At 32.6% G+C, this 27706-nt stretch overlaps 1 protein-coding gene across 1 annotated transcript in view; it reads left to right on the top strand.

The window, feature by feature from the left end:
* The first annotated feature begins 4015 nt into the window (after window positions 1-4015).
* Window positions 4016-27706, top strand: part of prtga (protogenin homolog a (Gallus gallus)) — a 36410-nt gene continuing 12719 nt past the window's right edge. Inside the window, exons 1-6 of the mRNA XM_073850246.1 lie at window positions 4016-4082; window positions 5843-6142; window positions 22177-22321; window positions 23560-23693; window positions 23778-24074; window positions 26087-26246. Coding sequence (XP_073706347.1) covers window positions 4016-4082; window positions 5843-6142; window positions 22177-22321; window positions 23560-23693; window positions 23778-24074; window positions 26087-26246 — 1103 coding nt within the window. The remainder of the gene's footprint in view (window positions 4083-5842; window positions 6143-22176; window positions 22322-23559; window positions 23694-23777; window positions 24075-26086; window positions 26247-27706) is intronic.

Raw genomic sequence — 27706 nt, 5'->3', positions numbered from 1 at the left:
TTGATGCCTTGTACTGTTGTAATAAAAAAAAAAAATATCGAAAAAAAGGATTTGCGATACACGCTCCAAAGTCCTGATCTGAATCAAATGATTGGTGATGCACGCTCTGAAGTCCTGAAGGCAATCATATAATTCAAGAACCAACACAGAAGTCCCGATCTGAATCAAATGATGAAGTTTAGCATATATTTATAGCATGTTGTCAACATGATTCTAGCATGATTACACTGTTTCCAGTTTGATTAACATGTTGCTAGCATGATTCTAGCCTGATTAGCATGTTGTTAACATAATTCTAGCATGATTAGCATGATTCTAACATGTTTCTAGCACGATTAGCATGTTGCTAGCATGATTCTAGCCTGTCACTAGCTTGTTGTTTGTAACATTAGTATGTTACTACCATGTTAACATAATTAGCAAATTACTAGCATGTTGTTAGCATGATTAGCAAGTTACTACCATGTTGTTAACATAATTAGCAAATTACTAGCATGTTGTTAGCATGATTAGCAAGTTACTAGCATGTTGTTAGCATAATTAGCAAATTACTAGCATGTTACTAGCATGTTATTAGCATGATTAGCCACTTACTAGCAAGTTGTTAGCACGATTCTAACATGATAACATGTTACTAGCATCTTTCTAACGTTAGTATGTTACTACCATGTTGTTGACATAATTAGCAAATTACTAGCATGTTATTAGCATGATTAGCAAGTTACTAGCATGTTGTTAACATAATTAGCAAATTACTAGCATGTTACTAGCATGTTATTAGCATGATTAGCCACTTACTAGCAAGTTGTTAGCACGATTCTAACATGATAACATGTTACTAGCATCTTTCTAACGTTAGTATGTTACTACCATGTTGTTGACATAATTAGCAAATTACTAGCATGTTATTAGCATGATTAGCAAGTTACTAGCATGTTGTTAACATAATTAGCAAATTACTAGCATGTTACTAGCATGTTATTAGCATGATTAGCCACTTACTAGCAAGTTGTTAGCACGATTCTAACATGATAACATGTTACTAGCATCTTTCTAACGTTAGTATGTTACTACCATGTTGTTAACATAATTAGCAAATTACTAGCATGTTATTAGCATGATTAGCAAGTTACTAGCATGTTGTTAACATAATTAGCAAATTACTAGCATGTTACTAGCATGTTATTAGCATGATTAGCCACTTACTAACATGTTGTTAGCACGATTCTAACATGATAACATGTTACTAGCATCTTTCTAACAGTATGTTACTACCATGTTGTTAACATAATTAGCAAATTATTAGCATGTTATTAGCATGATTAGCAAGTTACTAGCATGTTGTTAACATAATTAGCAAATTACTAGCATGTTACTAGCATGTTATTAGCATGATTAGCCACTTACTAACATGTTGTTAGCACGATTCTAACATGATAACATGTTACTAGCATCTTTCTAACATTAGTATGTTACTACCATGTTGTTAACATAATTAGCAAATTACTAGCATGTTATTAGCATGATTAGCAAGTTACTAGCATGTTGTTAACATAATTAGCAAATTACTAGCATGTTATTAGCATGATTAGCAAGTAACTAGCATGTTGTTAACATGATTCTAGCATGATTAGCTTTTTTCTAGCATGTTGTTATCACGATTCTAACATGATAACATCACTGTAAAAATTACTGTGAATTTAACGGTAAAAATCTGTAAAAATGCTACGGTAAAAACCTGTGAAATGGTTAACGGTAAGTTCCCCTTCTATATACAGTGAAAAACTGTGTATGTAATTTTACAGGAGTATACTGTTTTTGGAAATGAAAAAAAAAATGTAAAATTTACAGTGAATAACCGTAAATTGACATTCCCAGAATTCCCTGTTCTTCATTTTTTTTTTATTTGATGTTTTTTTGTTGAAATAACTTTTTCTTCTTAGTTTTTTCTTGGCAGTTTTGTACATTAGGGTTGTATGTTACATCTAATGTTGTTAAATTAATGTTTTTTGCATTATTTCCATTTTATGTGTGTTACCATGATGGTGTTTAGTGTTTGTGTGAATGACTCTGTGTACCTTCTATATAAGTTATTATTTAAAATCTCCTTGTGATGGGCTTTGGTTCATCATGTGATGTTATCATCACCACCTGCTTTTAGTGATTAACAGTGTATTACAAAGGTACAAAACAGATTTTATCACTTTAAAAAAGTTGGTACATTACTATTATATCAGTGAAATTACGGTATTTACCTGTAAATTTAAGTGGAGACCGTATTAAGTGAAGACCTTTTTACGGTAAAATTCTGGCAACCACAGCTGCCAGTTTTTACCGTAAATTTTACGGCTTTTTTTTTTTTTACAGTGATGTTAGTAGCATGTTTCTAACATTAGTATGTTACTACCATGTTGTTATCATAATTAGCAAATTACTAGCATGTTACTAGCATGTTATTAGCATGATTAGCTACTTACTAGCAAGTTGTTAGCATGATTCTAACATGATAACATGTTACTAGGATGTTTCTAACATTAGTATGTTACTAGCATGTTGTTAACATAATTAGCAAATTACTAGCATGTTACTAGCATGATTAGCAAGTTACTAGCATGTTGTTAACATAATTAGCAAATTACTAGCATGTTACTAGCATGTTGTTAACATAATTAGCAAATTACTAGCATGTTAGTAGCATGATTAGCTACTTACTAGCAAGTTGTTAGCATGATTCTAACATGATAACATGTTACTAGCATCTTTCTAACATTAGTATGTTTCTACCATGTTGTTAACATAATTAGCAAATGACAAGCATGTTATTAGCATGATTAGCAAGTTACTAGCATGTTGTTAACATGATTCTAGCATGATTAGCTTTTTTCTAGCATGTTGTTAGCACGATTCTAACATGATAACATGTTACTAGGATGTTTCTAACATTAGTATGTTACTAGCATGTTGTTATCATAATTAGCAAATTACTGGCATGTTACTAGCATGTTATTAGCATGATTAGCCACTTACTAGCATGTTGTTAGCACGATTCTAACATGATAACATGTTACTTTTTTTCAATTCAATTCAATTCAAGTTTATTTGTATAGCGCTTTTTACAATACAAATTGTTACTAGCATGTTTCTAACATTAGTATGTTACTACCATGTTGTTATCATAATTAGCAAATTACTAGCATGTTACTAGCATGATTAGCCACTTACTAGCATGTTGTTGACAAATTACTAGCATGTTACTAGCATGTTATTAGCATGATTAGAAACTAGCATGCCGTTAGCACATTTCTAGTATAATTTCTAGTATAATTAACATGTTATTAGTATAATTAGCGTGTTGCTCGCATGATCCTAGCATGATTAGCAAGTTACTGGCATGTTACAGGAATGTTTTAGCATGATGAGCATATTGCTAGCATGAGATAGATAGATATATAGTTTGAATAGTCTTGGCATATTTGAACATTCCATCAATGTAAATCAATGGGATTTTTGGTGGTTTTGACAGTTTGGTTTACAAAAACCGTAAATCAGAAAAAGTACAACACACAATGTTTAAATTTTGTCTCTGAAAAATAATAAAAAGTTTAAACAGCCTAGCATGTCAGCTTTCTCAAGCCAATTATTAAAGTTGTAAATGACTGATGATTTTAAAAACGTCATTCAATCATGAAGAACTTTAACTAATAAAAAAGCAGTACATCGGCTCGTGTTTATATCAATCCGCTCATGAATATCAATCTGTGAGCATCTGTTTTCAGAAGCGGGAATCCCTGCGACGTCACACCGCACGTGTAGTGCTCCGCAGGCGGAGGAATCTCCTCGCTCTCTGATGAGCCGCGTCACGCAGCCAGCGCGCTCCAGTATCTGTGCTCGTCCGCGCAAGTAGTGCGCTCGCAGCGGTCAGCAGCATCGTGCGCTTAGTTCAGTCAGATTCAGATGTGTGTGGAGCTCGAGTCCGCAACCCACGGGCTCAGGCATGCTCGGACAGCCAGAGTAAATGGCGTCTTTTAAAACGGATTTATACCAGCAGCTGCTGTTTTTTGCAGTATTTCTGTCAGTCTCAGGTGAGAGCGTTTATTTCCTATTTGCAGGAATAGAAATGAGTTATGTGTGAACTTAAGCGCATTTCGTGTATGTGACTTAAATGTGCAGGATGAGGGCTTTCTCGCACTGAAAAGTAAAACATATATATATAAAACTGTATTAAATGTATATTTAATTCTAAATAAGTGATTTCATACAACTGAATGAAAAATGCAGAATACACTGATTGATACATTGATTCACTCACGTGTGCGAAACACAATGTAACAAACTTCAAAGCAGCATCGGCAATCACAAATGTTACATGTTTCATCTGTTAAGAGGTTAAAATGATTGTTACATCACAATGTGTCATTACACATTCTCATTTTTTATATATATTATGCATAAACTGGTTGGTAATATCATGAAGCTTCATGCATATTCATAGGTTAGTACTTGTGAACTACATACATGTTAAGCATGATATAATATCCTAAATGTCATTAATATAAAAAAAGCTATTGGAGTGTCACTTAATGATATTAACAAGCCTTCTTGCATAATGCATAAATAGTAATGCATGAATAGTTACATCATATTTATGCATTTTCTTATCTGACTGCTGATACACTACCAGTCAAAAGTTTTTGCACTGTAAGATTTGTAATGTTTTTAAAAAAGTCTCTTCTTCTCACCAAGCCTGCATTTATTTGATCTAAATTACAGCAAAAACATCTTTGAAATATTTTTACTATTTAAAATAACTGCTTTCTATTTGAATATATTTTAAAATGTAATTTATTTCTGTGATCAAAGCTGAATTTTCAGCATCATTACTCCAGTCTTCAGTGTAACATGATTCTTCAGAAATCATTCTAATATGCTGATTTGCTGCTCAAAAAACATTTATTATTATTATGTTGAAAACAGCTGAGTAGTATTTTTTTTTTTACATTTTTGATTAATTTAAAGCATCCTTGCTAAATAAAAGTATTAATTTCTATAATTTCTTAACCCCCCAAAATAAATAATATATAAAATATATATTTTAAAATGTATTATTAAATTATTAGATAATATTATGAATTATAAAATGTACTCAACTGTTTTAAATATTGATAATACTACTACTACTAATAATGATAATAATAATAAATGTTTCTTGAACAGCAAATCAGCATAGCATGATTTCTGAAGGATCGTATGACACTAAAGACTGGAGTAATGATGCTGAAAATTCACAGAAATAAATTACATTTTAAAATATATTCAAATTGAAAGCACTTTTTTCAAATAGTACAAATATTTTACTGTTTTTGCTGTACTTTGGATTAAATAAATGCAAGTTTGGCTTCTTAAAAATCATACAAAATCTTTGACTTTCGTGTTTGCTAAACATTTATAATGTTTTATTGTAAAAATGACACAATTTCAAGCTACTTTATAACTTATGAAGAGCAATGCATCTCATAAATATACATAAATAAACTGTTCCCAAGTAATAAATGCATGAGATTCTATTCTTGAAATGCTCTTTTTACATCCTTTAATAAGTGCTTGTTGCTCTGCTCTCATAGCAACTCTAGTCACGGTCGGCTGCTAAACGTCTAGTGAATTTCATGCTGGGAATAAATTACAGCTCTTCTTTAGACGAGGATCGAGTCTCTTCTGACTTTATGAGCCATGAATAAAGGGATTACGGCGAGTAATCCATCAGGTCAAATATGATTACAGCAACTCGACCTGCACTCGCTCAATGGCAACAGTCTGACTCGCTTTCTTCTGTTTGCTTCCGCAGGTGTGACGAGTTTCAGTGAGTTGTTTTTTATAAAGGAGCCCCATGATGTGACGGTGATGAGGAGGGACGCTGTGGTTCTGGACTGTCAGGCTCACGGCGAGGCTCCCATCGGCATCCGGTGGCTGAAGAACGGAGCGAGGATCACAGAGTCGGAGCGGGTTTATCTGCTCGCCAACAGCTCTCTGTTCATCTCAGAGGTGGAAAGTCGTAAGGACAAATCAGATGAAGGGTTCTACCAGTGCCTTGCTCAGAATAAATATGGATCTATTCTCAGCCAGAGAGCCCGCTTGACTATCGCAAGTAAGTTGCGTCGGTGTATTTGCTGAAAGTTTACTCACCCTCCAGCCATCCAAGATGTAGAGGAGTTTGTTTCTTCATCAGATTTGGAGAAGTATCGCATTTAATCACTTGCTCACCAATGGATGTAAATGGGTGCCGTCAGAATGAGAGCTGATAAAAGCATCACAATAATCCACAAGTAATCCACACCACTCCAGTGTGTCAGTTAACATCTTGTGAAGCCAAAAGCTGTGTGTTTGTAAGAAACAAATCCATCATTAAAATGTTTTTAACTTTAAACCATTGCTTCCGAGTTCCTCCAGTGAAAATGTCTGAATCAGGAGAGAAATCTGCACAAATCAAGTATCATTTACAAGCCAAAACATTTTTTTTTAAATCCTGTTTTGGCTTGTAAACAGTGCTTGATCTGTGCAGATTTCTCTCTTGATTCAAACTAGACGACATTTTCACTGGATGAAGGGTTATTATGGATTATATAGTCATATTTTAGATAGAAGCAATTGTTTGAAGTTAAAAACAACTTAAAGATAGATTTGTTTCTTGCAAACATGCTGCTTTTCACTTCTCAAGATGTTAACTGATGGACTGGAGTGGTGAGGTGTGGATTACCAGAGGTTTTTATCATCTGTTTGGACTCTCATTCTGACGGCACCCATTCACTGCAAAGGATCCATTGGTGAACAAGTGATGGAATGCTACATTTCTACAAATCCTATGAAGAAACGAATTTTTCACTTTTGGCTGAACTTTATTTAAATTGCCTACAGGTCTATTAACTTTAACATCAAAGGTCATGTTAGATTCAGTAAAAGCCCTTTCTTATCAAGAACTATTTGTAAGATGTGTATGTACAGTTGAGGTCAAAAGTTTACATCCCCTTCCAGAATCTGCAAAATAAGAAGGATCATACAAAATGCATGTTATTGTTTATTTAGTACTGACCTGAATGAGATATTTCACGTTTCATATGTTTACATATAATCCACAAGAGAAGAAAACGACCCTGTTCAAAAGTTTACATCCCCTTGATTCTTAACACTGTGTTGTTACCTGAATGATCAATAGCTGTGTTTTTTTGTTTAGTGATAGTTGTTCATGAGTCCTTTGTTTGTTCTGAACAGTTAAACTGCCTGCTGTTCTTCAGAAAAATCCTTCAGGTCCCACAAAATCTTTGGTTTTCCAGCATTTTTGTGTAATTGAAACCTTTCCAAGAATGACCGTATGATTTTGAGGGACTCATATGTAACTATTACAGAAGGTTCAAACACTCACTGATGCTTCAGAAGGAAATGCGATGCATTAAGAGCCGGGGGGGGGGGACTTTTTTTTTTTGGAATTCGAAGATCAGGGTATATTTAACTTATTTTGTCTTCTGGGAAACATGCAAATTCTGTAGCCTCTTAAGGGCAGTGCTAAATGAAAAAATATGATATTTAGGCAAAATAAGAAAAAATGTACGCTTCTTCAGTCTGTTCAAAAGTTTTCACCCCCGGCTCTTAATGCATGGTTTTTCCTTCTGGAGCATCAGTGAGTGTTTGAACCTCGTGTAATAGTTGCATATGAGTCCTTCAGTTGTCCTCAGTGTGAAAAGATGAATCTCAAAATCATACAGTCATTGAAAAAGGGTTCAAATACACAAAAATGCTGGAAAACCAAAGAATTTGTGGGACCTGTGTACAGTTTAACTGTTATTAAGAGGTTTAACATTTTGCAGATTCTGAAAGGAGGATGTAAACTTTTGACCTCAACTGTACGTGTGTGTTTTCTGCATTTTGTGTCTGAGCTGAATGCTGGAATCTGACTCTAAAGAATTCCTGACACATTCACGGACACATAGAGGAAGTGCGGTGTGATGGATGAGGCTCATTATTTACTGTGCAGATTTAGAGCACAGATTCAGGTGCTCATCATTACATCAGCACTCATGAGTGTTGACATAAAGGTCAAGATGACATCCTTTTCTGATAGATAGATAGATAAATAGATAGATATTTAATGTTTTTGAAAGAAGTCTTTTATGCTCAGCAAAGCTGCATTTATTTGTTCAAAAATATAGTAAAAGCTGTAAAAATGTGAAAAAGTATTACAAATTCAAATAACTGATCTCTGTGTAAATATATATACTAAAATGTCATTAATTCCCATGATCAAAGCAGAATTTTCAGCATCATTACTGGAGTCTTCAGTGTCACATGATGTTTCAGAAATCATTCTAATATGCTTATTTGCTGCTCAAGAAACATTTCTGAATATCAATGTTAAAAACAATGTGTTTATGAAAAACATGATATATTTTATTTTTTTGAATGCTTTGATAACTAGAAAGTTCAAAAGAACAGCATTTACTTGAAACAAATTTTTTTTGCAACATTATGTTACAATTTTGTAACATTTACTATCACTTTAAAACAATTTGAATGCATCATCATATTGCTTATTGGCTATTAGCAGCTTTGATATGTGTGATGTAGATATCTGAAGGATAGATGTGTGTGTTTGTGTGTGTCCGGTGCGGGGCAGGGGTCAGTCCTGTGCTGGAGGGCTCGCGGGTGCGTGAGAATGCGTCCATTGGTGTGCAAATGAAGCCCGGCAGGTTTGAAAAGCTCAGTTTGCGGAGGACACTAGTGCCCCGGTGTTAAAGAGCACATGACCCCTATTCACAGCGCTCTGCTTTTATATCAGCACCTCCTGACCACAGCCATTGTTCCTGTGTGTGTGTGTGTTTGACAGAGGCTTTTAAAGGTCCTCTCCTCTCCTGAGGCTGTGTGTCGAACTGCGCTGCTTCAGGACAAAAGCGTGCGTTTCTACTGCTCTTGTTTAGAGCGAAACTTGAGCACTGGGCAAATGTTAGCAGAGGAAGTGACTCTTCTAGAGGAGTTTTCACTATGCAAACTTGATTTGAATGTGCGTCTTCATTTCTCAGTTGTTTCTTATAAATAGCAATTAAATGCAATAGTTGTTTTTAGGGTTTTTGGTGGTGATCTCTGTATGTTTGCAGGTGTTGCGCTCACTGTTGTTGTGAATCTGTTAATGAGTCTTGTTTTGTATAACAGGACAGTGAGGAAACGCAGCAAATGTTACAGAGTGACAAAATATGACACTGTTTTGACCTCCGCTTCACCCCGAGAGCCTACAAACACGACTATAGTGTGGGATTTACAGAGAGAGTGTTATGGGGATGGAGTACTTGTGTGTTATGAAGTAAAGACAGCGAGTGTTTTACAGGCTGCTTTTAAAGGGGCATTTAGAGTCTTTCTACAGACTCTCTAAAAGCCCGTAAAATTTGCAGGTACCTGGGAAATACCATCAAGATGGACAACAAAGTGCTTGAAGGGAATTGTGGGGGAAATCAGCTCGCTATAAGAAACTACACGCGTTTGAGTTAAATGCATGCTAATTTGGACAATGTTATGAGTATGCATGATATATTTGCATTGATTTAGCTGATTATATACAACTTTTTTTATCTATTAGGAAATTATGAAACCTTGAAAGATAAAATTAGAAACTTTCCTGAATTTGTGAAACAGGCCTGGTTGTTTTGAGGGCCCATGCTGGGAAGTTGACTGCTGATTAATTGAATGCTTAATTTGCATGCAGTTTAATGTGTATGCAAATCATTATGGCATTAAAATATCCCCATACACAACTTTAAATATTTAATGCATTTTTTGTGTTTTTGGATAACTTAAATTATTCTATCTATGCATACATAGATAGAATAATTTATTATACTGATTAATTGAATGCTTAATTTGCATGCAATTTAAGTCATTTAATGCACAACTATTATATTATTAATTATTTAATGCATTTTTTTTAAATTACTTTCAGAATTTCTTTACATAGTGAATATTAATGTTTTTAAAATGATTTATATATATAAAATAATTTATTATGCAAATTAATTGAATGCTTAATTTGCATGCAATTTAAGTCATTAATGCACAGCTTTAAGTATTTAATATATATTTTTGGATTAATTTCAGGATTTTTTATGCAGTAAAAAGTTATTTTCTTTTTTTAATGGCTTATATATATATATATATATATATATATATATATAATTTATAATGGTGATTATTTAATGATTAATTTGCATACAATTTAAGTCATTTAATGCTTATTGTTTTACATGACTTTGGATTTTTTTAATGCAGTAAATACTGAAATGTTTTTTTTTATTTTTTATATCTAATTATTTTTAATGCTTATTAATTAAATGCTTAATTTGCATGCAATTTAAGTCATTTAATGCACAACTTTAATTTTTTAATGCATTTTTAAATTCATTATTTTTAAATGTTTTATATATATATATAAAATAATTTATCATGCTGATTCATTTAATACTTAATTTGCATGCAATTTAATCCATTTAATGCACAGCTTTAATTATTTAATAAATATTTTTTCTGATTACTTTCAGAATGTTTATGCAGTCAATAGTAAAAAGTTTTTTTTCATTTTTAAATATTTTATATATATAAAATGATTTATTATGCTGATTTATTTAAGTCATTTGATGCATAGCTTTAATTATTTAAAGCATTTTTGTTAATACTTTCAGGATTTTATTTGCATTAAATAGTAAAATGTTTTTTTATTCATAAAATAATTTATTATACTGATCAATTGACATGCAGTTTAACTCTAACTGTTAAATGCATGACTTTTTTTGACTACATTCATGATTTTTGCCTAGATCTTCCAGCTTTCCTGCACAAACACACACTCCTGAACGGCTGGTTTTATTGCAGTTGAGTTGAGCTGGTGGTCTCCATGCGATTGCTTTCTGCTCCGCTAGTTTGCTGAATTGGTGAAAAGCCTTTTTTCTCTCTCCGTCTCCTTTTGTCCCATCTGCCCCCAACTGCCCCGGCCAAAGAAGCAGATTTCTTTGCAGGGCATTTGTTTGACCAGATCGAGCTGGTCAGGACAGCTGGCGCTTTGCACCAATGGAAGGGCAATTATGCAAACGAGAGAGAAGTATGCAGGGTTTTAGGAAAGTTTGATTGCCGCTTAGTTTGTCTTGTTTTCGATGAGAAGTGAGAGTCCAGAGGTTGAGTGTGATTTTAGCACCGTTATGCGGCGATGCAGGCGACACACTTTCTTTTCATCATGCATGTGTTTTTTGACAGCACGTGTTGGCAGATGCTGTGTTTGTGTTTGCTCTAGGCTGTTGTGTGTGAGTTTGTGCATGTTTGAGAGTGTAAGATTGATGGTTCCACATGTTTGGACCTTTTGCCCTACTCACCTCGACTCATATATCAGTCACTATCACACATGTTTACTTAGCTATCTAAATGAGGACATACCTTCATCTATTGCCTTATATCAAACTGATTAGATGAACCAAATTACCCCAAAGCCTACCTACACAGAAATTTTATATTAAATAAAATTGTATACATTTTTATTTGTATGCACTACCAGATTTATTTATTTTTTTTAAAGAACCCTTTCCTGCTCTCCAAGCCTGCATTTATTTGTTCTAAACTGCAGCAAAAACAGTAACATTTAAAAAATATTTTTAGTATTTAAAAAAAATGCTTTCAGTTTGAAGATATTTTGAAATGTAATTTATTCCTGTGATTTCAAAGCTGAAATTTTAGCATTATTACTGCAGTCACATGATCGTTCAGAACTCATTCTAATATTCTGATTTGCTGCTCAAAAAGCATTTATTATTATCATTATGTTGAAAACAGCTGTGTTTTTTTATGTTTTTTGATGAATATAAAGTTCATTTGACCAGTTAAAATCTAATGTAACATTATAAATGTCTTTATCAACACTTGATGAATTTAAAGATATAGGTATAAAGCGTTTTATTTCAGATGAATATTTAATTTAATTTTTCTGTCTATTATTTTTCATATAATTTATATATTTTATAATTATATTATATATTAAATTATACATTTTATATACTTTTTTGTAAATGTATTACTTTTATAAATATTACATAAAATAATATATCAATTATATATAAATTGCATATATATAATATTATAAAAAAGTCGAAATCATGAGAATAAATAAAGTCTAAATATTTTCAGAATAAAATCTAAATATTTAAAAAATAAAGTCAAAATCATGAGAATAATGTCAAAATATTTAAAAAATGAAGTCGAAAATAAAGTTCAAATCATGAGAATAAAGTCAAAATATTTCAAGAATAAAGTCAAAATATTTTGAGAATAAAGTAGAAATCATGAGAATAAAGTTGAAATATTTCGAGAATAAGGTATATATATATATATATATATATAACAGAATATGTATATTTTTCTGTGTGTATATATTATTTTTCATAAAATTTATATATTTTATAATGATAAAAAATATAAAATGATATATAAAAATTATATATTTTATATATTTATATAATTTTTTGTTAATTTAAAAATGTAATACTTTTATAAATACTAAATAAATGTAATTATTTATGTTGTGTAAATATATATTATATTCAAACTATATGGAATAATAAGAAAATATGAAATTATAAAATATTAAGAATTAAGAAAATATATATTTTATATATTTAAATAAATGTAATACTATATATATATATAAAATTATAAAACTATATAAATCAAAAAATGCATTTTTAAACAAACATTTCTGCAAAAAATCATAGTTAAAGACTGTAAAATATTTAAAGAATAAAGTCAAAATACTTCCAAAATAAAGTCAAAATTATGAGAATAAAGTCTAAATATTTAGAGAATAACGTATATATATATATATATATATATATATATATATATATATATATATATATATATATATATATATATATAAAACATATAAATATATGTATATATTTTCTGTGTATATATTATTTTGCATATAATTTCTATAGTTTTATAATGATAAAAATATAAAATAATATTTACAAATTATATATTTTATATATTTATATGCATTTTTTTTACATTTTTCTTATATAAATACTATATCAATTTAATTATCATATTTATGATAGGTAAATATATATTACATCCAAACTATATGTAATAAAAAAAAAATATATATATATATATATTTTTTTTTGAGATTGTAGGAAGCGTAGGCCTTAAATATTGCAAAGATGATCTCATAGACATTGTAAAAGCTCTAAAATCCCCTCACTGAATGTAAATCCATTGTGTGTGGAGACGGCGGGTCAGCACCGATGTCAAAGGTGCCCTTCTTCAGCAGTTTAAAATTAGAAACATGCTTGAGTTTGTGACTCAGGTCTGGCTGTTTTGAGGGCCCGTGTTAGGAAACGGCCCCTTTACTGGTTCCCAAAGGACCTCTAATGTGTTCCTAGAATTCCTGGAATTGCCACAGGAGCATCAAAACACTCCTTTCTTTCCTGGATGTCTGATGTGGGAAAAGTTTGTGGATAATTAATATCTTGAATGCAATATACCACTTTAAGGGTGGTATATTCTCTTTGCTAGGAGATGATTCAGGCATCTGGAGTCAGCAATAACCAGCATAATGAGTCAGAAGAGTTTAAGTTTGAGATGAGATGCTTGAGGAATGTCAGAGGGACAAAACGGGCTTTAGTTCGCAGTGTGGCATGTGAAAGGTTTCCATGGTTTCCCTAAGTGGCGGTCGGAAAGGTCAAAGGTTGCTTTAAATTGCCCAGCAGGTTGTGTGCAGGGAAACAGCGGCGAGGAGTGAAATATTCCTGCTAATAACAGACAAAAACATGCCAGCGTAGATCAGCTCATCTCTCTGGATATGTAAACAGTATAAATCCTGACCTGTCTTCAGATAAGCTGTTCTACAAAACCTAGTTTATACTAGTTTAAACCTAGAGATACTTTAGAAAAAAAAGGCTTTTCTTACTTAGATTTTTCGTCTTGTTTCCAGCCAAAATGTCTATAAATTCTTAGTCAAAAAGGATTTTCTAGACTAGTAAATATTTTCTGTTAATTAAGTGAATTTTTGCTTGAAACAAGCTAAATAATCCGCCAATGTGGTAATAAAATATGTCTAATTTCAAACAGAAAACAAGATTATTTTTCTAACACCATTGGCGGATTATTTTGCTTGTTTCGAGCAAAAACGCACTTAATTTTGACTTGCTTTTTCTGAAAACAAGAAAATAATATTTACTAGTCTAGAAAATCTTTCTTGATTATCCTCGAAATATTTTGTATTTATTCTCATAATTTCGACTTTATTCTCAAAATATTATGACTTTATTCTGGTGATTTCGACTTTATTCTTGAAATATTTTTACTTTATTTTTGAATTATTTCAACTTTATTCTCATGATTTTGACTTTATTCTTGAAATATTTCATCTTTTTTCTAATAATTTTGACTTTAAAGTGAATATTATTTTCTTGTTTTCATAAAAAAGAAGTTACAATTAAGTGTATTTTTGCTTGAAACAAGCTAAATAATCTGCCAATGGGGTAAGAAAAATATATTATTTCAAACAAAAAACAAGATTATACGAGAATAAAGTTTAAATGTTTCGTGAATAGTTGAAAACATGAGAATAAAGTCAAAATATTTTGAGAATAAAGTTGAAATCACGAGAATAAAGTTGAAATCATGAGTATAAAGTCAAATATATGTCAAGAATAAGTTGTAATATTTTGAGAGTATATTCTAGATGGCTGTATTTGCCTCAGTTTAAGTGGCATGTGAATTAGTCATCTTTCTGATTACAGTCATCTTTATTCTCGAAACATTTCGACTTTATTCTCAAAATATTTTGATTTTATTCTTAAAATACTATGATTTTAATCTCATACAAAATAATAATGATACATGCAGTATGTATAAACTTTAATGCACTTATCAAAATAAAAAGAAAAGTATTCAAAATATTCAATTTACAATCTGCAAAGGAGTGAAAAAAAAATCTGAATTAGGCTTAAAATTCCATGCATGTGAAAATATGCTTAGAATTGATCAAATAGTTGTAATCTGGCTCAGATTCATACAGGAATCATGTGGTGCTCTTCTGCTGATGAAGTGATGCACAAATGGTCTTTAAAAGTGAAAATGAAACAAAATGCATCATATTTTGTAAGAAAGTGCAACATGCTCAAGCAAAACAGCCACTATTTTTGCCATCAGCACCTTGGAATTAATATGAAACAAGGTGATGGAAATGCATTTTAGGACTGCATGCATGCTGCCTTTGAATTTGCCCAAATGCATGCATTGATGTTACTGTCTGCACCTAAAAATGCTGTCGAAGCATGCAATGCGATTGCTACTCTACATTTATTTGGTCACAGATAATGCTCTCTGGTTGACCATTTGACCTGTTGCTCTTCAGCGGATCAGATAAGACACAATAGCCGTGCTGTTTTCAGAGCTCGGGGGGAAGATAAGGGTATCGGGGATATTCTCTGGCCTCCCTGCCCCCATACGCCTAAGAGGCCAAAGGCCACAGGGAGAGGTCCCGAGTGTGGTTTCCGATTGGCCGGTGAATGACAATTCTGCCTTCTGATTGGCCGACGCTGGTTCTGGAGGTCCGGGGCTGTAACTCGCCTGCTGGACGGACTCTGATTGATCCTCAGCTTTTGGGCTTTGCATTCTTCCCTTCTGTTCTCCGGCGAAGCATTCTTTGCCTCTGCTGTCATTTCTCTAAAGAAGGAGTGAGAGGTGAGGTCAGGTCATGACTGTGTTTGTCCACGATGCTTGTGCATAATGCATCTGCTAATAAAAACTTAAAGCGTCTCAAATTACTTTTGCATTAAAGATGGATTAACTGCATTCTAGTCATAGTTGCATGTAAGGGTGTCAGAATGTCCTCAGTGGACTTAAGAGAATAAGCTGAGACGCTTTTAGTTTTAATAGGAGTTTGTGAGTGATGAAGCTAAGTGATGTTTCTCTGACAGAAACACTATAGTTTGTGTATGAGCGTGTGTGTGTGTGTGTGTGTGTGTGTGTGTGTGGTTTCGGCGTCTCTTACCTGCACTAAAAGATCTTTTAGGGCTCTTGGTAATGATCCGCTTTCAGAAAACACTTACACACTTGTATTGCTTTACCGTCACTGACAATCACACTGAAATAGATAAGAGAGAGAGACAGGGTGAAAGTTTCATTGTTGTTTGTACACATGTATTATTTTAATGTTAGTCTGATGAAAGCAGTTAATGCATAGAAGACTATATAGTCAAGAACAGCCAAAATTGCATCTTTCTGAGCCAATATGTGACCCTGGACCACAAAACCAGTTTTAAGTAGCATGCATATTTGTAGCAATAGCCAAAAATACATTGCATGGGTCAAAATGATTTTTCTTTTATGCCAAAAATCATTAGGATATTAAGTAAAGATCATGTTATGATATTTTGTGAATTTCCTACTGTAAAATATCAAAACTTAATTTTTGATTAGTAATATGCATTGCTAAGAACTTAATTTGGACAACTTTAAAGGTGATTTTCTCGATGTTTTGATTTCTTTGCACCCTCAGATTCTATATTTTTAAATAGTTGTATCTCAATCAAATATTGTCCTATCCTAACAAATCGTACATCAATGAAAAACTAATTTATTTACATTCAGATGATGTATAAATCTAAAAAAAAAAAAAAAAATTGACCCTAATGACTGATTTTGTTGTTCAGGGTCACATATGTAAAAAATAAACTGCATGATTTTTATATCTAATATTCATCATAATTGCATGCTTGTTATACCCTTGACTTAAGTCATAAAATAAATGATAAAATAAATTATAAATGGTATATTTTATATTTTAAATCATATTTTATAATATAATATTTTAAAAGATAATAAGTAAATAATAATTTATTCTTATTATGTGTTATTTCTTTATTAATAAAATGTATTATATTTATTTTATTTATTATTTATATATATTTTTCATATATAAAATATTTGTAAATATTTTTATTTAGTTACACATTTGTACAACTAAATATATTATAATAACAGTAATAATAAATAAAAATTATAATAACAGTTACTAATAATAATTATAAATAATAATCAATAAATAAATTATAAAATGTATATTTATTCTTATTATGTATTTTTAATTGATTAATAAAATGTATTTTATATATATATATATATATATATATTCCTATTATTGTTGCAAATGATTCTTCATTGCAGGTTATACGAATTAAAATCTCACACGTAAGCTGAATTAAGACTGCTTTGTAATGGTCTTTTTCTCTCAGTGAAAAGTTGACCCAGTGTTTTTAGGGCTGGAGTGGAACTGAAGGCTCTAAAGTTGCACATCAGGCCCCTGGTGTTACCGTGGTAACTATTGTCCCTCTCTGACCCGCCCGCTGACCCGGTGTGTGCTGATCCACAGACCTGTGCTGCTCTCAAAGCATCTCCTGAGCGAAGGAGAAGAATTCACTGTAACAGATCGCTCTCAGATGGAAGTGTCCACTTCTAGAGTTGCTCTGTTGTGCTAGAGGTTCGTTTCTGGTTCACGTTTGGTGGCCCGCGATGCCTGAGCAGGGATGAGCTTACTGCCGCTCAGGATTTGTTGAGGTCAGAGGTGAGAGGTCAGGTCAGTGGAAAAGACAGACTTACAGATCCTCTTATAATGCTGCCTAAACAGCTGCACAGCCAAACACAAACTACATCAATCTGTAGGTTTATAAGATTTTTGATCAAAGTTACCATTAAACTATGGCGACCTGTTTCCAACACTGAGTAAAAAAATATAAATTCTATTTAATTAATTTTTTTTTCACAGAATTGCAAGAAAAATTCAAAATTGTGAGATAAACTTAGAATTAGGGTTACAAAAAAAGAACATTTCCAGTAAATTTCTGTAACATTCCAGAAATTTTGGAAACTTTCCAGGATTTTTTGGAATCTTCCAGGTATTTTTGGAAACTTTTGCAACCTTTTGCTCAAAATTGCAGAATTCTGACTTTGTTTTCTGCAAACTCTGACACTTTCCCCTTAGAATTCTGAGTTTACATCTCACAAATCTCGATTTTTGTTTTTTACTACAGAATAAAAAATAAAAAAAGTTTTGACTATTTGACTGACACACAGACAAAAAAAAGTTGATGAATGTCAATGTTTTTTGTTTTGCTTTTTGTACAGTGGAAGTCAATGAGGTCTAATCATTATTATATTATCATTAATAATGTTTTGAATTGGCTTTAATTTTTTTAATTTAAGTGTTAATTTTAGGCAGTTTTGACTATTTATCAATAAACTCAGAATTACAGAATTCTGACTTTGTTTTTTGCAAATATTTACTTTTTCCTCTTAGAATTCTGAGTTTACATCTCACAAATCTGGATTTTTGTTTTTTTTTATCACAAAATAAAAAATAAAAAGGCAGTTTTGACTATCAATCTGTAGTTTTATCATTTTTGATGAAAGTTAACATTAAACTATGGAGACCTGTTTCCACCACTGAATAAATTAAATTTAAAAGGTTAACTGCATTTTTTTAATCTCACAATTCAGATTTTTTTTTTTTTACAGAATTTGCAAGACAAAAGTCAGAATTGTGAGGTAAACTCAGAATTGCTGAATTACAAATCCTTACTTTTCCCCGTTTTTTTACCACATAATAAAAATTAAAAAGGCAGTTTTGACTTTTTTTATCAGCTGACATCAGCTGATATGATAAAACAAACACACACACACACACACACACACACACACACATATATAAACAGAACTGGAAGAAAAAAATATATATATATATATATTTTTTTTCCAGTTCTGTTTATATCTCGCATTTCTCACAATTTCTTGCAATTCTGTGAAAAAAGCCAGAATTATGAGAAAAAAAGTCTGAACTGTGTGATATAAAAACAGAATTGCAAGAAAACAGTCTGAATTATGAGATTAAATTTCACTAATACTTTTTTATATAATGCTGGAAACAAACTTTCAAGTGAAATGGTATTGTATGTATTTTATAAAATGTTTTTTGTTGTTTTTTCCTCCCTTTTTTGGATATGACAACAGACACAACAGACACAACAGTCTGAAATAGTTGTTGTTGTGAGAATAGCTGACGGGTTTAAACGTGTCTCTGATCTCTAAATAGTTGATCAATATCAGCTAATAGATCAGCTACAGTCTAAGATCAAACCCTCAACAGATCACATCTCCTAATAATCACAGCACACGGAATGCTTTTGACCTGTACACTATTGCCTTAAAGGGACAGTACACCCAAAAATCAGCAAAACCTGGATGACTTTTCTTGAGCACAACACAGAAAAATTCTAACCAGCTGTTTTCAACATAATAATAATAATAAATGTTTTTTTGAGCATCAAATCAGAATATTAGAAAGATTTCTGAAGGATCGTGTGACTGCAGTAATGATGCAAAAAAAATCAGCTTTGAAATCACAGGAATAAATTACATTTTAAAATATATTCAAATAGAAAGTGGTTATTTTAAATAGTAAAATGTTTTATCACTTTTATCATATGCATGGAATAAAATGCATAAGTTAACTTAAAATTTATTCATATCGTGGCATAAATTTTAAGTGAACTTATGCATTTTATTTTATCTCATGCATTCATATACTATATTTTTTGCATGTGTGTATGCGGAATTTGTTCCTAACTTGGATATATATCATGGCACTGAATGATTATTATGTCATATTTTGTTGTATTTATACTCTATTCCTTCTTTGAAGCACTTTAAACGATTACTATAGTACATAGTCCAAACAATATGCGTTTGTAGGTGTTGATGGTAGTTATTTGTTATTGAAAGGGGGATTTAACTAATATTAGCATGACACTGTATCCAATAACACCTTTAAGAGTCAAAGGTCAGCAGAACTTTGTCTGTATTGTAGTTTGATTGACATTTTAGAACTGTCAATCAACCTGGTTGTTTGAATTATTAAAGAAGCTATTAAATCTGTGATGATGACTTCCTGTCAGTGATTAGATCGTACTTATCTGAGTCTTACTTAATCTTTTGCACCACAACATTCATGCCCGAGGCTGATTTTGTTATTATCTCCATCCTAACATGAGATTTATACCGAGGTCCGTATGTATAGCTGGGCTTCCATTGATTCCTCTTAACTAATTATTGACCTGAGGCTTCTTCAGGGCTTGGAGGGGACATGAGGGGGTTGATCTTAATGGCTTTGGGGGGTTTTATGGCTGTTAGCCTGAGAAGGTCAGAGCTGGAGCGCGGCACCGATGTGAAGGCCTCGCTGAAGAGACACGTTAAACAAACATTAATGCCTTTCAGTCCTAAAACAGGCCGTTTATGGCGAGCTGTGTTTGCTGTACTGGTGTATTGTGTTTGCTTTTGCTGATTATTATCACTCAGAAAGACAGAAACAGTTACAAAAGTTACTCAGAATGAGTTAAGATGTCCACGTTTTACAGAAGTGGTTTTATGTCCATAGAAAGCACAATAAATATAAGTAAACTGTCTAATTTGAAGGTTTCAAATAGGTTTTTGGAGAATAAAATGTCAAGATTTGGTTAAATTAAAGTTACATTGTCATTCAGTGTAACAATATTTATTTAAAAATTCAAACAACGTGCTTACTCTGACTTCTGACTTATTCTGTGCATATTAAAATATATAAACGAATAAGGGAGCATATTACATTTTATTTTGATTTGAATGAGTTGAAATAGACAAAACCTTGGATAATGGCACATTTAAAAAATGTAGAATTACAACTAATTAGTATTTGGGGTGAAAGTAATTCATCTTTTAATATGTCATAAATTGATTTTTGTTGTAAATATGCCTGACAAGACTGTTACACTTGATGACATTTTAGTGGGTGTCTTCTGTAAATTAGGGAAAAATGTATGATATTTATTTTGTGCTCAGAAAATCAAAAACAAAAATGCAATTTAATTAAAGAGAAAACTTTTATATTTTTTGGGAAAAACAACAGCAATTTAAAAATTAAAGAATCTATATATTTCTTTACATTTTACTAAAGTGATTTCATGTCCATAGAAAGCACAATAAATGTAAGTAAATGTCTGCTTCTAAGGTTTCAAATAGGTTTTTGCAGAGTAAAATGTCGAAATTTGGTTAAATTAATGTTATATTGTCATTCAGTGTAACAATATTTATTTAAAAATTCAAACAACGTGCTTATTCTGACTTGTGCATATTAAAATATATAAATGAATGAGGGAGCATATTAAATTTTATTGTGATTTAAATGAGTAAAAAAATCTTACTTACAAATGGGCAAACCCTAGAAAAGAGTCAGATTGTAGAATTGAAAAATGTAGAATTACAGCTAACTAGTATTTGGGGTGAAAGTAATTCATCTTTTAATATGTCATAAATTGATTTTTGTTGTAAATATGCCTGAGAAGATTGTTACACTTGATGACATTTTAGTGGTGTCTTCTGTAAATTAGGGAAAAATGTATGATATTTATTTTGTGCTCAGAAAAACAAAAACAAAAATGCAATGAAATTAATGAGAACACTTTTAAATATTTTTTTGTAAAATGAACAAAAATTTAAAGCAGTACTACAACTGTAGTTTTAATGCTTAAACCCTTTTACGTCTTTGACACATATATAATAACTTAACTAGTTTCTAATGAAAAAATATTTACATTTTGTTTAAAATAAAAATGACAAAACACAAAATTAAAACAGAAAATATTAAAATAAAAAGTAATTAATTCAGTTTGTCCAATTTGATCTTATTTATACATTTTAATTTTGTTTTTGAAGTTAAAGGAAATCAAAAATGTTTTTGTTAGAGAGAAAAACATGCGAAGGTAAAAAGCAAGAGGGTTGTGTTTAGTTTAGAGAGTAATACACACACACACACACACACACACACACACACACAAGTGTTACCAAAAGGTGTGCGTTATGCTAGCATGAGGTGTTTGTCGCTATTGTTTATCTAAAGCTTTTGGTTCAACATGGTGTTGGCATGTGTGGATCATCTTACAACCAAACCTGTTTTTGGCTCCTTCTATTTTGTCCTATTGTGTTTATCTCAGTCATATTGCATTTGAATAAATGAATCAATGAAGTCTAATAAAGCTTAACTATTTTGCTGTCTTTTTGCAGGTTTATCCACCTTCACTCAACAGCCGGCATCAATCACGGTTATGGAGGGATCCGTCGCACGATTCGCCTGTAAAATCATGGCCACGCCCCCACCAATCATCACCTGGGAGTTTAACAGAGTCACTTTACCATTGGCCACTGAAAGGTACAGCCCCGCCCATCTATTTGAGAGAGGAGGGGCTTAGCTTTGACAACTTACTCTTTTTTTTTATTTGGTTCTTTAATTTATTATAATACGTATATAGTATGTTTGTTCCATGCTTATTTTCTGAACGCAAAATGTTAATTATTGTAGCTAAATAAGATATAAAATGCATTTTATTGTTTATTTAGGACTGACCTGATTAAGATATTTCACATGAAAGTCTTTGACATATACAAGAGAAAATAATAGTTGAATTTATAAAAATGACTCTGTTCAAAAGTTTTCTTAATACTGGGTCTTAATACTTCTTACCTGAATGATCCACATTTTTGTGATAGTTGTTCATGAGACACCAAGTTAAACTGCCTGCTGTTCTTCAGAAAAATCCTTCAGGTCCCACAAATTCTTTGGTTTTCCTGCGTTTTTGTGTATTTGAACCCTTTCCAACAATGACTGTATGATTTTGAGATTCATCTTTTCACACTGAGGACAACTGAGGAACTCATATGCAACTATTACAGAAGGTTTAAACACTCACTGAGGCTTCAGAAGGAAAAAACATGCATTAAGAGCAGGGGGTGAAAACTTTTTAACAGAATGGAGATATGTAAATTTTTCTTGTTTTGCCTAAATATTATATTTTTTTCCTGTTAGTACTGCCCTTTAGAGGCAACAGAAAATTATTTGTGAAAATAGTTACATGATTCCCAGAAGACAAAATAAGTTACATTTACGCTGATCTTCAAATTCCAAAAGTTTTCACCCCCGGCTCTTAATGCATGTTTTTTTTTTCTTCTGAAGTGAGTGTTTGAACCTTCTGTAATAGTTTCATATGAGTCCCTCAGTTGTCCTCAGTGTGAAAAGATGGAGCTCAAAATCACACAGTAATTGTTGGAAAGGGTTCAAATACACAAAAATGCTGGAAAACCAAAGAATTTGTGGGACCTGAAGGATTTTTCTGAAGAACAGCAGGCAGGACAAAGAAGAGACTAATCAGCAACTATTACTAAACAAAAAAACACTTTTGAACCGGGTTTATTAATTCATCTATTATTTTTTCTTGTGGACTATATGTAAACATATTTTATGTGAAATATCTTATTCAGGCCATGTCACTCTTATTTTTGCTAAAATAACATTTTGCAGATTCTGAAAGGTTTTTTTTACATATTACATTATAAACATCACATATTTGATCATATATTGTATTAAGTGAACATTTCCATGTCTCAATCTAGAATCACAGTGCTGCCCAGTGGCGTTTTACAAATTCAGGGAGTTGAACGGACCGACGCTGGAAGTTACCGATGTGTAGCGACTAATATCGCCAGCCGCCGCAGGAGCTCCGAGGCCGTGCTCACCGTGATCGCAGGTTAGATAAAGACCTGAACATGTACACTAGATACAGTGTGCATATGTGACATTTTCATTTACCATCTTTTTTATTGCCTAACAGCTCCAACTCCTAGAGTTCCTCAAAGGCCTCGTATCCTCGCCGGTCCGCAGAATCTGACCGTGTCGCTTCACAGTACGGCTCTGCTGGAGTGCATGGCGACCGGAAACCCTCGTCCGCTGATCTCATGGAGTCGTGCCGATCATAAATCCATTGATGTTCACAAAACAAAGGTCCTCGGCAATGGAAACCTCCTCATATCCGATGTCAAACCCCAACACGCAGGAATCTACTTTTGCCGCGCAACTACGCCAGGAACCAGAAACTACACGATTGCAGCCGCAAATATAACTGTTATAGGTGAGTACGGAAGATAAGATAAGGTGTATTTTCTTAATGATCACTAATATAATTTATGGAAAGATGGCAAAATTTAAAACTAAACACACACTTAAAGACCTGATTATTTCAGGAGCTTTGTCACAAGTCTATTGTTTTGAATGTCGGTGCTACTTCTGCTATATTTTCACACTTAAAACAATAATTTGGTCTTCCTCCTGAATTCATGACACCGTTGATAAAGCACAACTTCCTCCTTTAGCACTCAAACATCCCAATATAAGAGCTTTACTACCACTGAAAATCACTGTGGGAACCAGGCACTTCTCACTGTTCTCCTCCTGTAGCAACAACATTACATTTGTGACCCTGGACCACAAAACCAGTCATAAGGTTAAATTTTACAAAACTGAGATGTATACAACATATGAAAGCTCAATAAATAAGCTTTCTATTGATGTATGGTTTGTTAGGATAGGACGATATTTGGCCGAGATACATCTATTTGAAATTCTGGAATCTGAGGGTGCAAAAAAATCAAAATACTGAGAAAATCACCTTTAAAGTTGTCCAAATTAAGTTCTTAACAATGCATATTACTAATCAAAAATTACATTTTGATATATTTGTAGTAGGGATTTTACAAAATATCCTTATGGAACATGATCTTTACTTAATTTCCTAATTTTTTTTTTTGGCATAAAAGAAAAATCAATAATTTTGACCCATAGAATGTATTTTTGGCTATTGCTACAAATATACCCCAGCGACTTAAGACTGGTTTTGTGGTCCAGGGTCACATTTTAGAAGCGTTTGTATCTTAAATGATTGACTTGGATTTCTGGATTATATTTTGTAAATATAGGCCTTGGAAGAGGTTAAATTAGTTTATTGTGCTTTGGCTACAGTATGTACAGTATGCATGTCACTTCTGCAGGCTGTGTCATACTCCGTGAAAAGAAGTGTCACTCTTTTCATAGCTTTTGCTGGCTCTGAGACACTTGCATGTTTTTCTCCTGCTCTTTTTCTAGCAAAAATTCACTCATCACTAAATGAAAACTTAAAGTGAAGACCTGATTATTTCAGGAGCTTTGTCCCAAGTCTATTGTTTTTGAATGTCGGTGCTACTTCTGCTGTATTTTCACACTTAAAACAATAATATGGTATTCCTCTTGTACCACTGTCCTCTTTTATGCTAAGAAATAAGTCATCTCCCAAGTGGTTCCAACGTTGCCAGCATTAAGTCTGAGTATGATTCAGTGGACTAGATAACACTTTTAAGTGCCAGGAAGTTCAAAAATATCCTTAACACCTTTTTTTTGTTTTATTGAGTAACTTTCAGAAGGGTGTACTTATTGATGCAATGCAACATTTTATCACTTTGAAAAGAAAATCTTATTTTGCTGAATAATTTTGACATTTTTCTTTGGTAATTAATCAAGAAGGCTTGTTGGAAAATCTCCACAGAACCCTAGCATGTCATCTAAGTAAAGAGTAATTGCTGAATTTGTTAAGTTTTAAAGGCAGTGTACTCATTTATGCTGTGCACTGTAACTGGGGGACTCATATGCAACTATTACAGAATGTGCAAACACTCACCGATGCTTAAGAAGAAAAACATGCTTTTGAACAGAATGGAGATGTGTAGCCTACATTTTTCTTTATTTTGCCTTAATATTTTTTTAAGTTAGTACTGCCCTTCAGAAGCTACAGAAAATAGTTACATGATTCCCAGAGTACAAAATAAGTTAAATTTACCCTGATCTTCAAATTCCAAAAGTTTTCACCCCCCACTCTTCATGCGTGATTTTTCCTTCTGAAGCATCCATGAGCATTTGATCCTTTGAAAATTATTGCAATTATTTGAATAATTTTGACATTCTAAGTTTTAGAGGCGGTGTACTCATTTATGCTGTGCACTGTAAATCCTTATAATGGCCTTTTTCTGTTTCTTTTACAAAAAAAAAGGACATTTGCTTTAGATTGCACAAATGCATGCATTTAATAAATGCATCTATGGTTTTTTTGTGCAGCGCCACCGTCTCTCGTGGAGTGGCCGGAAAGCGTGACCCGACCGAGGGCCGGTACCGCCCGCTTTGTGTGCGTGGCAGAGGGATTTCCAACCCCTCAGATCACATGGCTGAAAAACGGAGAACCCGTTCACTCAAACGGACGCATCAAGATGTATAACAGGTACTGCCGTGTGAAAAGCGTCAGTGCAATCGAGAATGTGCATTGGTTGAAACTATAAGTGTGTCTTTTGTCAGTCTTTTTTATAGCTGCACTGAGTTAAAGTATACATCGTTGACGTTGTTCAGGGTTTGAATTGGCTCATTTGTCTGCTGGAAACTCTGTCCCGCTGAAATATTCATCAGCTGGTTTCTTCTGTGGAACAAGAGAGGGTTAATTATTCAGTGCTCTGCTAATGGTGTTTGAGCTGATTTTCTCTTTGATTTTCCTCTAATTTGTTTTCCTGTCTGTGTCTGTTATGGGATCCTGAAAGACAAAAGGGGAGGGGGAGTGATTTGCACTTGTGTTATTGACGCGCTTGTTTCCACCTCAACATACACGCATGTTAAATATATTTCTGTTTCTTGCATCTACAAATATTCATGTTACAAAAGTACTGATGTTGCAAAACATATTTCTTGTAAAAATAATGTAATATGTTATATATTATTAGGTTTCTTATTAAATAAAATAAGAAAATAAATCACCTTTTCTCCCTAAATTCAGTTACAGTAATGCAGGAGTAAAATTAGCTTTTTTTTAATGAAGATATTGAATTTTTTTTTACCAACCATAATATAAAAATTAGTGGTGGGCCGTTATCGGCGTTAACGTGCTGCGTTAACGTGAGACTCATATCGCGCGATAAAAAAAATATCGCCGTTAATCTATTCTCAAAGTTGGGTTGGGAGCTGGGTCTAAACTACGCAAGATATGATGACTTTCACTTTGATATTTTAGCGCGGATGACGGATATCTAGTTGAATTGCACTGTAGGGGGCGAGAACAAGTCTTCAACTTCTGTGAAATGACCACAAATGAGACGCGCAGACATGGATGCAGTTATGAAGCCGCTTCAGGGCAGGTGCGTGCATTGCTATACCCTCTGCTGTGTCCCAGTAAAATCTCAAGTTTGAGTTATAATTTACTTTGATAATCCCGAAATAAAGACATTAAACTATATGCAACAACTGAATTGACGCTTCTAAAAGCAACGCAGTTTATTGGAAGATGAACGCAGATTGGCTATCCATACCCGCGCGCCTGTATATTTTACTGGAACGCGCACGTCGTACAGCCTTTTGCGCAGAAGTACTTGGTTACACAAGTTTGTATAGTTAATTGTGTTGTAAATGCAATTGTCAAGCAGTTTGTAATGCATTTTGGAAACAGGAGATGAGCGCCTGGTCTAATGCGCCACCTGGCTTGAGAAACCCGTTCTCAAAGACTTACTTTTAGTCATTTTTTGGGTAGCACACATATTCTGAATGCTTTCAGCAGAATTCAAATTAGCCATTTTAATCTAGATTAATCTAGATTAATTTCAAGATTTAATCTAGATTAATCTAGATTAAAAAAATTAATCTATGCCCACCACTAATAAAAATATAATATAATTTAACAGTCAGAAGTTTTCAATGTTA

The sequence above is a fragment of the Garra rufa genome, chromosome 11 (genome assembly GCF_049309525.1).
Source record: "Garra rufa chromosome 11, GarRuf1.0, whole genome shotgun sequence".
Lineage (NCBI taxonomy): Eukaryota > Metazoa > Chordata > Actinopteri > Cypriniformes > Cyprinidae > Garra > Garra rufa.
Note: the sequence above shows the minus strand (reverse complement) of the source record. Positions and strands in the feature narration are given on the sequence as shown.